This window comes from Cetorhinus maximus, chromosome 11, assembly GCF_964194155.1.
Source record: "Cetorhinus maximus chromosome 11, sCetMax3.hap1.1, whole genome shotgun sequence".
In the NCBI taxonomy this organism is placed as follows: Eukaryota; Metazoa; Chordata; class Chondrichthyes; order Lamniformes; family Cetorhinidae; genus Cetorhinus; species Cetorhinus maximus.
This window is the reverse complement of record NC_135889.1, coordinates 82,888,037-82,904,511: the sequence shown is the minus strand read 5'-3', so window position 1 is coordinate 82,904,511 and position 16,475 is coordinate 82,888,037. Positions and strand designations below refer to the sequence as shown.

General features: G+C 43.7%; 1 protein-coding gene across 2 annotated transcripts in view; it reads left to right on the top strand.

The window, feature by feature from the left end:
- The window catches only part of lrp2a (low density lipoprotein receptor-related protein 2a), a 361,142-nt gene that overhangs the window by 288,623 nt on the left and 56,044 nt on the right, over window positions 1-16,475 (top strand). For both annotated transcript variants that reach the window (XM_078552334.1, XM_078552333.1), the window contains exons 58-61: window positions 4,128-4,247; window positions 5,377-5,493; window positions 7,382-7,498; window positions 15,465-15,602. In XM_078552334.1, the coding sequence (XP_078408460.1) occupies window positions 4,128-4,247; window positions 5,377-5,493; window positions 7,382-7,498; window positions 15,465-15,602 (492 nt within the window). The remainder of the gene's footprint in view (window positions 1-4,127; window positions 4,248-5,376; window positions 5,494-7,381; window positions 7,499-15,464; window positions 15,603-16,475) is intronic.

Here is a 16,475-nt window from a genome sequence, read left to right as displayed (position 1 = left end):
ATTTTGAGCTTTTTCACATTTAGAGCCAATCTCCCTGAGGCTGCACTTAGCCTCAGGGAGATGAGTGCGCTCTTTTGTGCGCATGTGCGAAAGAGCGCAGACTCAATTTTAGGAATCTCCCCCCCCCCCACCGCCCGCACAGAAAGCGCATAGCACTTCCCTGCAGGCGTCACGCTGGGCGGGCCTTAATTGGCCCGCCCACATAAAATGGCACTGCACGTCCGTACGCACCCGCCCATCAACTTCCCCGCCCGATGGGGGTAAAATTCAGCCCCTGGAATTTGCAATGAGGCTATTAGCATTCACCATGATAGCAACTTCTGGAGTATGCACACATCCTCATTTAAATGTGAAAATGCAGGGGATGCTGCGGGCCAGCCAAAAGTCATTGGCTTTCGCTGAGACCGGAAGATCCTGGTGGTGGGCAGGGCTGAAAAATACCAGCCCAGAAGTTGCTGCCAGACATCGCCTGCTCCTTCGCAGGACACACTGTTGCAGCCCTTGGCACTTGACTCAACGTTAAAATGAATGCGATGGCAACTGTAATTGCCCAGTAGTCCCCCACTAATGACATCTGAAATAATTGACTAGTGCATTCAGGAGTATGATTTTAATAACGTAATAAGTGACAATGACTGCTGAACAACTGCTCTGGCGCTAACAGATTCATTTTACAAATATGGAATCTAATTCCCTCAGACGAAAGTTAGTGTTGGATATTTAAAAAAATATATATAAATATATGTTTTTTTTAAATCTTGTCTATCTGGCTCTTTTATCTTTTCTTCTTAATCCCATCTGTATTTCCAATTTTGGTTTGCTTTCTGTGCATCATTTTAATCTAATTTATATTTTCTGCTTCATACTTCCTGGTTTGGACTTTGTGGACAGGACTTTCCCCATGTGGTTAAACGCTCCATAGTCAGGCTCAAATGTGTTTTTCCCCAGATTGCCCAATTAGTGGCTCAAGGCGAGGCTTACCATCCAATTAACAATGACAACTGAGCTTTCAAAGCTGGCTGGCCAATAAGAGGCCCTCAGTTGGGAATCAGCAGCAAGTTGCACTTGCAAGCAAATGAGGGCGAGAGTACCTCAAAACTTCTAAAATTCAAAATAAAAGAAATGGCCTCAACAGGCTGGATCGCCATTCTGGGATGAAGGGGAGGGGGGTGACTCCTCTACACGGCAGCCTACAGCTGCAGCAGGCCAAGCAGGCAGTTAGGGCCTCTAAGGCTCACAGGAGTACCAGCCTCCTGGTTTGCTGTTGATAGACCAGTCAAACTGTTACCCGAAGCCTCTGGGGACTTGGAGGCCGACTGGAAAATTCCAGTTGATCTCCAAGCACAAGCCTTGGGTGAATTAGCTGCCTGCCGCTCGCAGGCAGTTAGCCCTGATGCTACTTTCCGCTGCCCCCCCCCCCACCCCTCCCAACCAATTCCACTTCTAGGATAAGGCCAGGGATGAGATAGATCTGTGGAGTCGGCATACTGACAGACGCTGCAAATTTTCACACCCACTATCTTTTGTGCCTGCCCAACTGGGGATTAAAAATCCCCCTCTGTATTTTGCAGTGTGGATCGTTCAGTCTGATTAGTTGGGGAGCCTTTCTGTTTCTTTTCCTGCTCCTAAACACCACAGATCCCCTGTAGAAAGTGACACGCAGAATTAGATGTTGGAACGGGGAAATCCATTGAGAAGCCCACAAACGTTTGTGGGCAGCTGTCAGGGAGGTGAAGGGCGAGTGCCATTCTTTCTGTGCTAACAACTAAATCCAGGCCAATCCTCCTGAATTTCTGATTTTTTTTTAAAGCATCTGAAGAAAATTTTGATGCATTTAAAAATGTGTGATAAGACAATGCCACTGTACACTGGAATATTAATTGACAATGGGAAGAGTTGGTGGGATGCAATTTGGGCCTTTGAGTTCCTGACCTTGTGTGGGAGGTGCTGAAAGTCTTCCTGGGATAGCAGAGAAAGAAAATGGGAGAGGTCATTCCCAACTGAGCTTTTTCAGGGTGAAAGTGGAACATTGTCCATGACTGAGAATGGACTGCCCATTCTCTTCAGTGCCCTGGGAAAGTCAAGTTTTCATGAGACTCCCAGTTTTTATCACTGGTATATTTCTAGCCAGTTCATTTGCTTATTACCTCAATGGTCCTTTCAATACTTGAAACATTGAATTTTTATTCCAGAAGGGCAGAGTTCCTGTAGAATATCTAGAGAATTAAGGCGATTTTACTTTCATTGTGGTAAACTACCTGTTAGTTTGGTAAGTGTTTTTGGTGATATTATCAACTGCTACCTATGTCACAAGGTAGCATTCATAGTGGAGTTTGTTCTTTATCTGGTTTCTGGTTTATCTGGTTTATCTAGTTTCTCCACCTCCTCCGCCCCAAGCCAGATGTAATAGCTCAGTGTGTACAATTCCCTTAATTTTGTTCTTCATCTGAAGCATAACATGAAGATTATCAAGTATAGTTTTGGTTATGAAGTATAGTTATGAAATATAGTTATGAAGTTTAGCCTTGTAACTCCTGTGAGTGATTCAGACCTGGAACTTGGACCTGTGGTGATCGTGGACAGTTAATACCAGGCCTGTTGGGTCCTTCAATTTTGTCCCTCAATGTTTTGCCAGACTGCTTATGTTTTGCCTACAGAACAAAGAAGCACACTGCTCCATACAGCCACAAAGAACAATTTCATAAAGTACCAGTCTAAATTTGTTATATCTTGGTCTTTTATTACTAAATATGATAGGGATCTGGAATCTGCAGTAGTGCATTGCACATAGGACTTGTGACGGGACCGAAATCAAGTGTAACATATCTTGAATTCCCCTTTTCTGCCACAAGAGGAAGCTCTAACACAGTATATAATTGTCTCGTATATATTTACATTAGGACTTCTGATTGGATGATACTAAATTCTGGTCATGTCTTAATATATCCAACAAAAAAGTTGTATTTTTTTACAGCTCAAGTAGCCCTGTAAGCAAAATCTCAGGTTTGTTAGATGTTAATCCTTGTGCCAAGATTTCTCATGTTTGGTTATAGTAGCAGCAGATGCACTAAGACTCTTCTGATGTAAACCAATTATATGGCAAGAAACCTCTGAATTTCAAAACTATTTGACCATTACAGCCCACATAGAACTTAATTGCTCATGGGTAACTGAAGGTCAGATCAGCTGTTGAATGTCATTTGGATTTCTTTGTTTCCTGTCACCGGTCCTACGTATGACGTGCATATATCTGAGTGTGTTATCTATACATATATTTAATTTATATATGTATTTTCGGCAATCCGGTTGCAAATTGCAGCCAAAATGTTTAATACCCAGTGCAATCAGGCATCTTTTCAGAACATTTTTTGAAAAATTGTATTAAGTATATTCCCTGGTATATTTAAGAGTGGTGTCTTGGTGCAGTTTTATTAATACAGCTGAAAATGAGTTTTATCATAAAACAGCATTTTTAAACAGGCTGTCTACTCCGTACCTATGAGTAACCTGATTGTAAATAACTGAAAATGACTCTAAAACACTATACGGAAGCATTTACTTGTTTCATTAGTGTACAATAGTTAGTTTCTTTGTAAATTAAATATGTTTAAATATTTAAAAGCTGCCTATTAGTGTCATTGCAGTTAAAACAAAAAAAAAAACTCAATTTTTACAACATCCTTGAAGGGCCTTAAACAGGCACGATTAGCAGAAACTTGTCATGCTCATTATTTCAGTTTGGGGGTGTGACCAGTTTTGTGGTTGGGGCCGGTTTCAGGCACAATGTTTTTAAACCAGTGGGATTGTGGAAACTCGATTTGCACTGGATATAATTTGCGTTTGAAATTCCTCAATCTTTTGCACTGGCTTGACCAATCTTGGGTGAATTACGCTAAATAAAACCAACACAAATTAGTGAAAACTCCAAGCAATTTGCACCCAGATTGTCAATTGAGCACAAAGCAGAAATTCTACCCCATGTTATGTATGCATTTTATATATACACATACATTTTATATATAAAACACACACACATATATTTAATTTATAGATATATACATACACATGCATTATAGCACCTGAAGGGCAATTGACTGATAAAGTTTGTGTTTTCTGTATTTTAACAGAGGATCTTACGTGCAATCCAGTGGGTGATTTCCGATGTGACAATCATCGGTGTATCCCACTCCGCTGGAAGTGTGATAGAGAAAATGACTGTGGAGACGATTCTGATGAGCGTGACTGCAGTATGTAATAACATCTCAGATTAAATTGAATATACACCACAGAAATGGAGTATTTGGCCCAATCAGTCAATGTGGTATTTATGCTCCACTTGAACCTCCTTCCGTCCTTCCTGACATAATTCTATCAGCATCACCCTCTATTCCCTTCTCCTTCATATGCTTATCTAACATCCCCTTAAATGAATCCCTGTTGTAGCAAGTTCCACATTCCCACCACTCTCTGGGTTGAGAAGTTTCTAATGAATTCCCTATTTGATTTTTTGGTGATTATATTTGATGGCTTCTAGTTTTGCTCTTCCCCACAAGTTAAAATATTCTGTCTAGTCTCTCAAAACCTTCATAATTTTAAAGACTTCTATTTTCTCCTTTAGTAGGGATTCCACTGTTTTTCTACTGCCAGTGTTAAGCTGACTGGTCTATAGTTCTCTGGATACAATATCAATTGATTCAATTCAGTCATTCCATTATTCTTCATATTCTTTAGTCTGTTTATTTACCAGCCTCTGGCAGATTGTGGTGCCTTGAAGTATATTAGTAGTTTTGCTGTAAATGCTTTCTTATTCTGTGGTATGTGCTGTACTTGTACAGTGACCAATATGGCCAACTTTCCTGATCCGAATTTGTCATTACAAAGTAGCAGTCAGCCATGTACCTGTGTGTTGAATTTCGAAAGTAGCAGTGTAGTAAGTTATCACAGAGAAATGGGGAAAACATGATTGATTGCTGACACAGAGTAATAAAAGCTCACCAGACAGATGGGAATTTAAACTTACCCAATATTGAAAGGTGACAAGCAGCCTTCATGCAGTGGTTGATAAAATGCTGCTGCTTCTGATGATTTTTAATGTAGAAAATGATCTATAGCATCAATGCATAAAATAATTTAAGTTCGATCAGCTGAATAGTTGGTCCCTTGATACAAACTGCATGTGAACCAGAATCTAGCATTGCATTTATACAGAAGCTTCTGTAATCATCACGATCCTTTTGTATTTTCTAACTCCCACAGTGGTATATTTTGTTTGACAAATTAGCCTATAGTCTTAGGTGACATAAGATTGTTGGGAGGAATTCTTAGGTTAGTTTGTGACTTCACTAATCAGTTTGATAGAGCTATGTTTTATTTCAGGCCCTCGTGAGTGCAGCGAAAGTGAATTCCGCTGTGACAACCTCCGGTGTATTCCTGGCCGCTGGGTGTGTGACCATGATAATGACTGTGAAGATAACTCAGATGAACGAGACTGTGGTATGATTAGCATTAGTGAATGTAGAAGAAAGAAGTGTGTGTTCTTGTATCGCAAGAGCAGAAAGGTTATTTAATAGCACCAGTGCTCTAGCGATTGTTGCTGTTTCAAAGGAAAGTCCTGTGTAAACTAACAATGAACACACGCAGAGGAGATGAATAAGAGCTAATTTCATCAAGTAAAATGCATGCAGACATGACAGACAGGGGATTTTTCTAATTTTCTTGGAGGAGGACTTACAGTAGCAAAAATAGTCATATTCTGCACTATTGCAATTTCTGAACTAGCAATAAATGTCCTATTAAATGCTAATGGTATTCAGTCAGTATTAACATCTAAAACAAAGGAAATCAGTAGAACACTGGAGAAGAACAGTGCCCACAATCCAATTGCTTTGAATTCATACGATTGGTTCTTTTGCCAGTAAGTCAGACTGTTTCAAATGACAGCGTGTGCTTCGTGCCTGGTAGGCAGGGTCTCATGCCCTTCCCCACAACATGTAAGGGGAATTAAAGTAGGACTTCATTCTATGTAACCAGACTTTTGAATAAGGTAAATTTATAGTCTTCAGTTGTCTCCTTTATTCATTACAACACCAGATTTCTTATTAAAGCAGCATCACAATATCATCACAATATGGCTCATGAGGTATAACCTCAGCTCCTGTTCCCTTCCAGTTGCCTCAGCATGTAACTCTTTGCGATGTAAAAATGCTTGGAATTGCTAATGCACAATTGTAGCACACTATTTTATTTATATCAAAAAAATCTCTTGAACATTTGTCCCATTCCCGCATTACATTGAGACCTGCCGGCAACCCATCTCTCTCAACAAACTTGAAGATCATTCCTGAATGCCCTCCCTGAGACCATTAATGACAATAGTGAAGAGCATAGGCCCTAACATTAACCCCTGCAGGCCTCCACTAGTTACCAGTTTTGGGTAGAACTGCTACTATTAATAATTACTTATGAATGCATCCAATTTGCTTATTCATTTAACACATTATGGTTAAGCAACCTTTCATGTGGAATGTTATCTACAGCTCCTTGAAAATCCATATACACTCACCAAACCATCTTGGGCCTGGTGAGTGTGTAGGCCTCATTTCCAGGAATCCATCTAATTTACACCAGACTTTTAAAGCCTCGTTGGGAGAGTCATTGGCAGATCTTCTACCTCCTAAGCCCTCATCCATCACCAAGATCAGCTAAATGGTTTTGTTTTTAAATTTTTCTTTCCTCTGTTTAGACTTCTAGAGGACTCTAGCCCACTTTACAAGGACAGATCATAAGAATACATCAAATACATAAGAGTTGCAACCTGAAAACAGGCCATTTACCCTAGCCAGTCACTGTCAGTGTTTATTTTTCACGTGAGCGAATAGCTTTAATCACATTTACACACCTGTTCTCATATCCCTAAGACCATGTTTTCTTCATTCAGCTATCTAATCTAGCCTTCAACATTGACAGGGGAATTTTAACTCTAAGAAGTGGGTGAGCCATTAAAATAGAGCAGCTCCACTTCTCGCTCTGTTCACGCTGATGCCACATTTACTGCAACTAATTTTAGAAGCAGGTGATGTTTTCAACAGGCTCTGGTGGGAGCCTCATTATTAAATGCAAATCTGAGTTGCTTGACATATATAGGACCCCAACGGCATTAGGTTGCCAGTCATATGAAGCTATCCAGGTCCATTAAGATATTTTTTTAAAAAAACAACTTCCTTAGCAAGGCCGAGGGCAGCAGAAGTGCTTCTCCAGGCCCCACATGGAAAGAATAGGCCTCTCCTGCCCCGGTGACCACAGGGTATCCCATAGTGTTTTTCACCCAATGAGGTACTTTGACTTTTGCCGTAATGTATTCTTATGGTTTTTATTTTTACAGAGCTGCTAACATGCCTGCCTGGTTATTTTGAGTGTTCTAGTGGCCACTGCATCTCAGAAAGGTTCAGGTGTGACGGGAATGCTGACTGTGCAGATTACTCAGATGAAAGCACCTGCCGTAAGTCTTTCGAAACACATGCTTACCTCAAATGCCAGATATGAAAGGAAAACTGCTGAACAATAAAAGCAAGGAAGCTGGAAATACACAGGAGATTTATTAGCAACCGAAAGGGTTGAGAGTCTTCATCAGAATCCTTATTTATAGATCCCTTACAGAGCGAACAAAAACAAAGGGGGAGAACTAATCGAGACCAGGAATATTGATACAGTTTCAGAAGAGGCAGTAAATAGGATTAATGACTTTTGCCCTATTTACAATAAAGGAAACAAATGTGTTAATGGTTACATATTACACAAAGACCATTAAATTGGATATATGAAAAGGCCTTCTAAAGGCAGAGGGGTGGGGGGGGTGGTGGTTGTTAACTGTCTCTGGTTAATACAGTCAAGGAAAATTCTGTTGTTCACTGTATTAATGTAGGCGTTAGTCTATTTAATCAGTTTTGATGACTGTCAAATATTGTATGAGCAGATGTGATAATTGCGGTAAGTGCGGTAGTGGTTGTGAAAAAAGCCATTTTACCCGCCGGCCGCAATGGTAGGTTTTCGCGCCATATTGTCCCATTCCTGGCATATCCCGTCTCATTAATAATGCATTCATGGGAAACGTTCCGGATTGCTGGCAGGTGGGCTCAGATTTTCCCGCCATGCTGTGAACTCAGCGCTTCCTCGCTCTGGGCGCCATATTTAAAGTGTACCAGGGCACAGCTTACTTCATGTCTTCAGACCAAGAGTGCGACAGATGGCCCCGAAAGCAAAGAAGACGGTATTCCCCAAATTTAGCGACATCTCTCTGGGGCACCTACTGGAAGCAGTGGAAGGTTGCTGCGATGTCCTCATTCTCCTCTCTGGCCGTAGGAGGTCCACCAGAGTCACCAATCACGCCTGGGAGACACTGGCAGTGGCGGTCAGTGCCACAGGAGCACAGAGAAGGTCAGCCATCCAGTGCAGGAAGAGGATAAATGTGCTCACCCATTCCACTAGGGAAGGAAATCTGCCATCCTTACCTGGTCTGGTGTACATGTGACTCCAAACTCACAGCAATGTGGTTGACTCTTAACTGTCCTCTGAAATGACCTAGAAAGGTCAGTTCAAGGGCAATTATGGATGGGCGACAAATGCTGGCCTTGCCAGTGATGCCCACATCCTGTGAAAGTATAAAGAAGCCAACCACCTCATCACTCTCAACTCACGGACTCCCAAACCCATCACACATCCACAGAGATCTCACACCTCAAGAGACAACACCACTAACTCTCCCAAACACCCTCACATCTCCATCAGACTCATATCCTCTGGAGCTCACGTCCTCATCCCATCCATGTCTCCGCTCACCACACAAACATTCCACACAGTGCCATGCATCCTGCTCACACTCTCTCCGTCTGTTTTCATGAAGGAGAAGCCTCCACATCAGCAGGGAAAGGTCCCAGGCCTGGGGTGGGGTGGCCCACATTAGGCCCCTCAATCACTTTGAGGAGTGTGCCATCGCACTGACTGGTGAGGACGTGGACTGTGCCTGCGGTGACAGTGAGGTCAGCGGTGAACATCCTCGTGACAATCCAGCACCATATCATCCCTCTCACAATGCAACTGTGAGTGCTCTCTCTCCTGTTTTTGACTCTGCTGCCATGCACCAATCATCTCTACTTTGGTTCACAGGGAACTCTGCCAAGTGACTGACACCCTCAACCAGTCAGTCCCTCAGCTTCATCCAGGTCCTCACCTCCAGCCAAGAGGACACCTTGTCCATTGAAGAGCTGGAAATAAGCAGCCTGGAAGACCCATCACAGTGTTCACCCACACCCTCCACCAACGCAGACACACCTTAATGGGACCTAGCTCTAGAACACGTTTGGGTTCACAATCTGGTGGTCACTGTGCGGACACGTATCCACAGCAGGAGGAAGCAGGTTCAGCCGAGCTCTCCGGCAGTCGGAGTACTGCTGGGGATAGGCATCTGTGAGGTTCGAGTCAGATGATGAGCCTCTAAATTTGGCCTTCCAACTCATCCTGGAGAGTCAGCAGAAGGTGGGGAAACATCACGCAGAGCTGCTGGAAGCCCTCAACGTGAGTCAGAGGAGTACATCCACCTGCTCTTTGATGAAGTGGTGCCCACATGTGCGTGCATGGAGGTCTCCATGGGAAGGATGGCGGACACCATAGAGACCCTGGTCCAGCAGAATGCGGAGATGTGTGCAGGCCTGCCCTCCATCGTGGCAGCCATGGGTGAGTTCCTGCAGTGGCAGCGCAAGAGGGAAATGTCCCTCCAGGTGCTCCTTTCCTTCAAGGAGTCAGGCCGGGGCCCTCGAACACCCGAAGGGAGGACGAGTGGCAGCTGGACATCCCTGGACAGGAATGTCAGAGGCTGTCCATTCCCTCCGAGTCTCCTTTGTCTGTGACTCCCCTCAGCCTTGTCCTCTGTCACTGCGGAGGGAGCAGCTGGCCCACAGGAGGACAGCCAAAGCAAGCTGGTACCCTCAAGGCCTCAGCTCTCCAGGGGATGCACGCCAAAGTCATCAGAAGCAACAGGGCCAACTATTGCACAGGCTGTCTCCACCTGCCCTGCAGTTGTCAGGACAGCACCTAGAAGAAGTGGTAGGCCTAGTGAAGCTAAGAAATTCTGATCACAAGTGGTTGCACAGGTGAACACATTTTGTCATTTTATAATCTGAAAATATATTCACTTTCCTGAATAATGTGTAATGGTGTCTTTCAGCTTCATTGACAGGCTTTGCGAGTCCTCCCCCTGCATCCCCCACCACTAGCAGTTCAGCTGCCTCCCTCTCTGGAGGGAGCAGGTGTGTGTGTGTGACAGGGTCTTTCGGAGCCTCTTGCAAGCACTCTCCCACGCACGCAGAGCCTTCATCCATCACACTCATCTTACTCTCCTGAGAATTTCAATGCTGCCTGCTGGGGTTCTCTTTCCATTGCCCATCTGAGCTGACCTGCATCTCTGCCCACGAACTGATCACACTCCCATGCAGCACCTGTGCCCATCCAACATGAGTTTCATTTCACTTTCGATTTCAACAGCCATGGTAGCTGTTAAGTATTTGATCAGCTCCCCTGTCCTTTCCCATCCTCCAGTTACCCATGTCCTTTCCCCATCACTGTCGATCCGCCCGGCATCACCTTCCACCTCCTCACCACCACCTACCAACCTGAAACCTTGACTTTCCAGGATGCCCAAGTGAACATGCACATTCCCCACCGTCCTGAGAATCCCACCCCCATCCACATTGACATCCCCAACCTCCTCCTTCCCACTCCCAGGACCTGTGTGTGCCTCCGAGTCCCCCAACCACCCTTGCCATCCCTTGCACCCTCACCCTCATCCTCCCACCCCTCTGCCCCCTCTCATACTCACCATTCCCTCCTACTAGGCCCACCCTCAGTTCACTCCCCAGGAGGCAGTCATTGACTCCATGGAAACCTCCCTTGCATGTTCACCTGGACATTCCCCACCCCTTACTTCCTCTTCCACCCTTACTCCCTCCTCCCACCAGACACCTTCCCCCCTCCGGACACCTTCCCCCCTTCCCCCCTCCGGACTCATTTCCCCACCTCAGGACTCCTTCCCCCCACACTTTCCTCCCCACTTGCCCCATTCTCTCCTGTTACTCCCTCTTCTCAACCTTACCCCCCCATGACACCTTCCTCTCCCAGTCACACCTAGACCTTGCTCCCCCACCCCGGTACACCTTCCTCTCCCACTCACAGCTGGACCCTCCTCTCCCTCCCTTTGTCAATCATCCGCAGCAGCCCATGGCCAAGACCGTGATGTTCCGAAACAGACCTGAGACATCAACAGAGACCCCCCACCTTCCGTGAGGTGCTTCACGGCAGAGCCACGACCATGAGAATCCACCCAGCATGCAATGCACATGTTTCTCCAGGGTCCGGTAGCTGTTGGACTCCAGCATCATCTCCTCGGATTGTCCGCAATCTGAACAAGGCCCTATTGGTAAATCCTGACTCCTGCACATCACACTTGTTCAAACGTATTCTGGGCTGGCGTGATTTCCCGCCCGCATAACAATAAATCTGGTGTGAGGGGACAATTCCAGTCAGGTCTTACTTTGCATCCCATCACTGGGTTCATGCCAACCTCCATTGGGATTAGCGTTCCGCCATGGCAGACATCATCGGATGATGCCACTGTGCTTTCACACTCGCGTGAAACTAATTTTTGGCCTTCTCACCATATTGCTTCCCCCGCCATCTGTCATGACACCCGAAGCCAATGGGGCCGGAAAATTCCGGCCACAGATTAATTAAATGTGATTTGAAACTTGAAAGGCAAGGTGTGCACTGAAACCCCAGAAGGATTGCTGGGGATAGAGTGAAAGTTTGAAGTTGTTGAGGCCAGTGTTCAGACCAAAAGGCTGAAGGAAGTTCGCCGAGATAAATCATAGTTACTGAAGTTTGCTTTGGGCTTATTTGAAGCAGTGCAGGAGGGCACAGAGGGGAAGGTCAGAGTGAGTTATAGTCCATGAGGGCAGAATAGAGTCTTGTTGCCCTTTCTAGCTGTTTACCTGTGAACCTATATATTAATATACACATATACTGCACCTTCATATGTATGTATACAAATAAACTTTTAAAGCAGTACCTCAAAAGATGTAAAAGTAACATATGGGAGTGGAAATGTGTTTTGGACAATTTTTGGGCTGGAAATAGACAGTGCACTGGGAGAGCATATTTGAAGCTAGAGGCCCAAAGCTCACCCAAAATTAGGTTTCACCTCACGTATTGCCGTCATGCTGTGGTCGACAATTACTTTTTATAGCACCGCATGAGCCTATCCTTTCCTTGAGCAATGTTTTAACCCCGAAAGCTAACCAAAGATATTACAGCATTGACGTGGATTGCATAGTATTTATCGTACAGAAGCAGGCCATTTGGCTCATCCATGTAGGTGTTTATGCTCCTCACAAATTTCTCCCACTCTTCTTCATCTAACCCCATCAATGTGTCCTTTTATTCCTCTCTCCCTCATGTGTTTATTTAGCGTCCCCTTGAATTTGTATATGTTAGTTGCTTCACTGCTTTTTGTAGGAGTGAGTTCCATTTTCTAACCAACCTTTGGGTAAAGAGCTTCCTCCAAACACCCTACTAATTTTATTAGTGGTTGTCTTCTATTTATGTCCCCTAATTCTTATCTCTCCCAAAAGTGGAAATGGCTTCTCTTGTGCACCCTTTCGAACCTTTCCATAACCTTAAAGACCTTTTTCAGGTCACACCTCAGTCTTCTGTTTTCTAGAGAAAAGAGCCCCAGCTTGCACAATCTATCTTGATGGGTATAATTTCTCAGTTTTGGTATCGTTTTAATAAATCTGTTTATGCCCCTTCTCCAGTACCGATATACCCTTTTTATAATATGGAGACCAGAACTGTGCTCCAGGTGCAGCCTCACCAACACCCTGTACAGTTGTAACAAGACTTCCCTATTTCTAAACCTCAACCCCCTAGCAATATAGGCCAAAATTCCATTTGCCTTCTCAATTACTTGCTGCACCTGCATGCTAACTTTTTGTGTTTCATGCATAAGAACACCCAGATCCCTCTGTGCTTTTTTGGAATCTTTTACTTTTATACTTTTTATAATAGAGACCAGGTCAGAACAGTACTCCAAGTGCCACCTAACTAAGGATCTGTACAAGTTTAGCATAACTTCTCTGCTTTCCCATTCTATCCTCTACACATGAACCCCAGTCCTTTGCTTTTGTTATAGCATTATTAACCTTAATTGCTACATTTAGTATGTATCTGAACCCCTAGATGCCACTGGCTCCCCATCACATTTAGACACTTGTCCAAGGAGTATGTGACCTCCTCATCTTCCTACCAAAATGTAACACCCACATTAATATGCAGTACATTGAACTTTATTTGCAATGCTAGGCCCATTCTGCAAGTTTATTAATGTCTTCCTTTTTTTTTGTAGCAGTAATCTGTATTAATTATACCTCCCAATTTGGTGTTGTCAGCAAATTTTAAAATTCTATTTCCTAGAATTGTGATACAGAGTTAAATTGCACACCCACACCCTGGCCAAAACTACCTAAATAACCTGGCTTTCCTAATGGATCAGCACGTTTATCCTTGAGTAGCTGATATATACAGGCCATAATGGTCCCAGGTTTGCTTCCTGCTTAGGTTAGGTTGAAGAAAGTTGGCCATTGATTGCAATCCATTGACTCCTGTTAATATAACAAGCAGAGTTGATAAAGGGGAACAGGTAGATGTAGCATATTTGGATTTCCAGAAGGCATTTTATAAGGTGCACAAGATAGGAGCTCGCAGTATTGGGGGTAATGTATTAGCATGGATTGAGGATTGGTTAACACACAGAAGACAGAGAGTTGGGATTAATGCATCTTTATCAGGTTGGAAAGATCTAACCAGTGGAGTGCCACAAGGATCGGCCCTAGGGCCTCAATTATTTACTATCTATATTAATTACTTGGAGGAGGGTGCAGAGTGTAATGTATCCAAATTTGCTGATGATACAAAAATAGGCGGGAGGGCATGTTGTGATGAGGACATAAAGAATTTTTAAGGGGATATAGATAGGTTGAGGAAGTGGGCAAAAACTTGGCAGATGGAGTTTAGTGTAGGAAAGTATGAGGTCATGCACTTTGGTAGGAAGAATCAAAAATCAGACTATTATTTAATGGAGAGAGACTCCAAAAAAGTACAGCACAGAGGGATCTGGGTGTTATTGTGCATGAAACACAAAAAGGTAGCATGCAGGTGCAGCAAGTAATTGAGAAGGCAAATGGAATTTTGGCCTATATTGCTAGGGGGTTGAAGTTTAAAAATAGGGAAGTCTTGTTATAACTGTACAGGGTGTTGGTGAGGCTGTACCTGGAGTACTGTTCACAGTTTTGGTCCTCATATTTAAGAAAGGATATACTGGCATTGGAGGCAGTTCAAAAGAGATTCACTAGGCTGATTCCTGGGATGAAGGGGTTGACTTATCAAGAACGGCTAAACAGGTAAGGCTTTTATTCATTAGAGTTTAGAAGAATGAGGGGTGATCTTACTGAAACATACAAGATTCTGAGGGGGCTTGACAGGGTAGATGTTGAGAAGATGTTTCCACTAGTGGGGGAATCTCAAACTAGGGGACATAGTTACAGAATAAGGGGGCACTCATTTAAAACTGAGATGCGAAGGAATTTCTTCTTTCAGAGGGTAGTGAATGCCTGGAATGTCTAATCCAGAGAGTTCTGAAGGCTAGGTCAATGAAAGTATTTAAATAGGAGGTAGATAGATTTTTGAAATATTGGGGAGTTGAGGGCTATGAGGATCTGGCATGAAAGAGGAGCTGAGGCCTGGGGCAGATCAGCAATGATCTTATTGATTGGTGGGGCAGGATTGAGGGGCCAAATGGCCTACTCCTGTTCCTATTTCTTATAGAGTCATTGAGCTATACAGCACAGAAACAGGCCCTTCAGCCCATCGTGTCCATGCTGGCCATCAAGCACCTATCCATATTCTAATCCCATTTTCCAGCACTTGGCCCATAGCCCTGTGTGCTATGGCATTTCAAGTGCTCATTTAAATACCTCTTAAATGTACGTTCTTATGTTCTTAAGAATGTATGTGGATTGGTGTTGGGTGAGGACAAGACAAGATATCTTAATGATACTCATTGTCTAAGCTAAGACATCATGAAGGGCAGCTTGCCCGAGATTGCCTGACACTTGCATCCCAGCTGCAGTCAGTGCCTTTGGGAGTGGAGAGGGACAGAAAATTGGTAGAAAAAGAGAGGCAGAATGAAACCAGGATATATAAAATATTATTAGTGACTATGGAAAACAGACATCTTGTACCCCACCACTGCCAATAACTTTAGGGTGTTTTGCATTCTTGGTAGATAGTTGTGTATTTTAACTTTTCATTAGTAGAAATGCATCTTCCTAATTATTTGCTTCTGCCCTCCACCTGTACAGCAACCCGTTACCCCAATGGAACATATTGCCCACCCTTCCTGTTTGAGTGCAAGAATCATGTCTGTATCCAGCCTCACTGGAAGTGTGATGGAGACAATGACTGTGGGGATGGATCTGACGAAGAGCTCCACCATTGCTGTAAGCCATTTCAATAAGCTTTTAAAAACTTAATAAAAGTGAAGCTATCTTTCACTACAAGTGGTAACATATTTTGGTAAAACAAATATTTCAAAGCACTACACTTCCTTTGATTGGCATTGTCATACCTGAGTTCTAGACAGTTGACCAGGTGCTGTAGATGAAGCTGCCCTTACAACTCTGTGACCTCATTTTAGATGAATGGGGCAAAAATCTCCTTTTGCTGTTACGTGAAATAAACTTCAACAAATTATTCCAGCATCTAGTGGCCATTGACTTACGGTAAAAGCCTATTTCCACATCAAATTGGCAATCTCACTTGAGAGCTCACAAGCGAGCTAGTATAAGAATTTTGACAATATCTCACTGATGCAGCAGAGACGCGCTCCTAAGACTGATGTTGCAGTAAAGATTTGGGGCATATTATAGGATGCTTCACTCTGTGTCTCAAGACGGTTGGTAGTGGAGAAAATACCTGGGGGTTATCTTTGCATTCAAGAATAATTGTGCAATAATGTGCAGTTTTAGAAAAGGAAAGCAGAGCCCACAAATTCTCTGTTTTCTCACCAGTGTGAATGACTAAACTAGTTGTGCACCATCTATGTTCAAATCTGTACCCCTTGAACTAAGGACAGAAGTTAGGGGCTGTACCAGGGAAACAACCAGGATGTGACAGGGTAAGAGTTTCACTGGTTTATTGATTAAGGTATGTCAGAGAAATAGGTTTTATATTTACTTCTGCAATTTCCCTGTGCGTTATTCTTATTTGTCTTCAGCTGAGCGCTTCATGGAAATACTGAGTGAAAAAGAGTTATCTTCCGCCCAGCTAAGTAGCGAGTGCCATTGACTGGGATTTCCTCGCAGTTTTTTTTC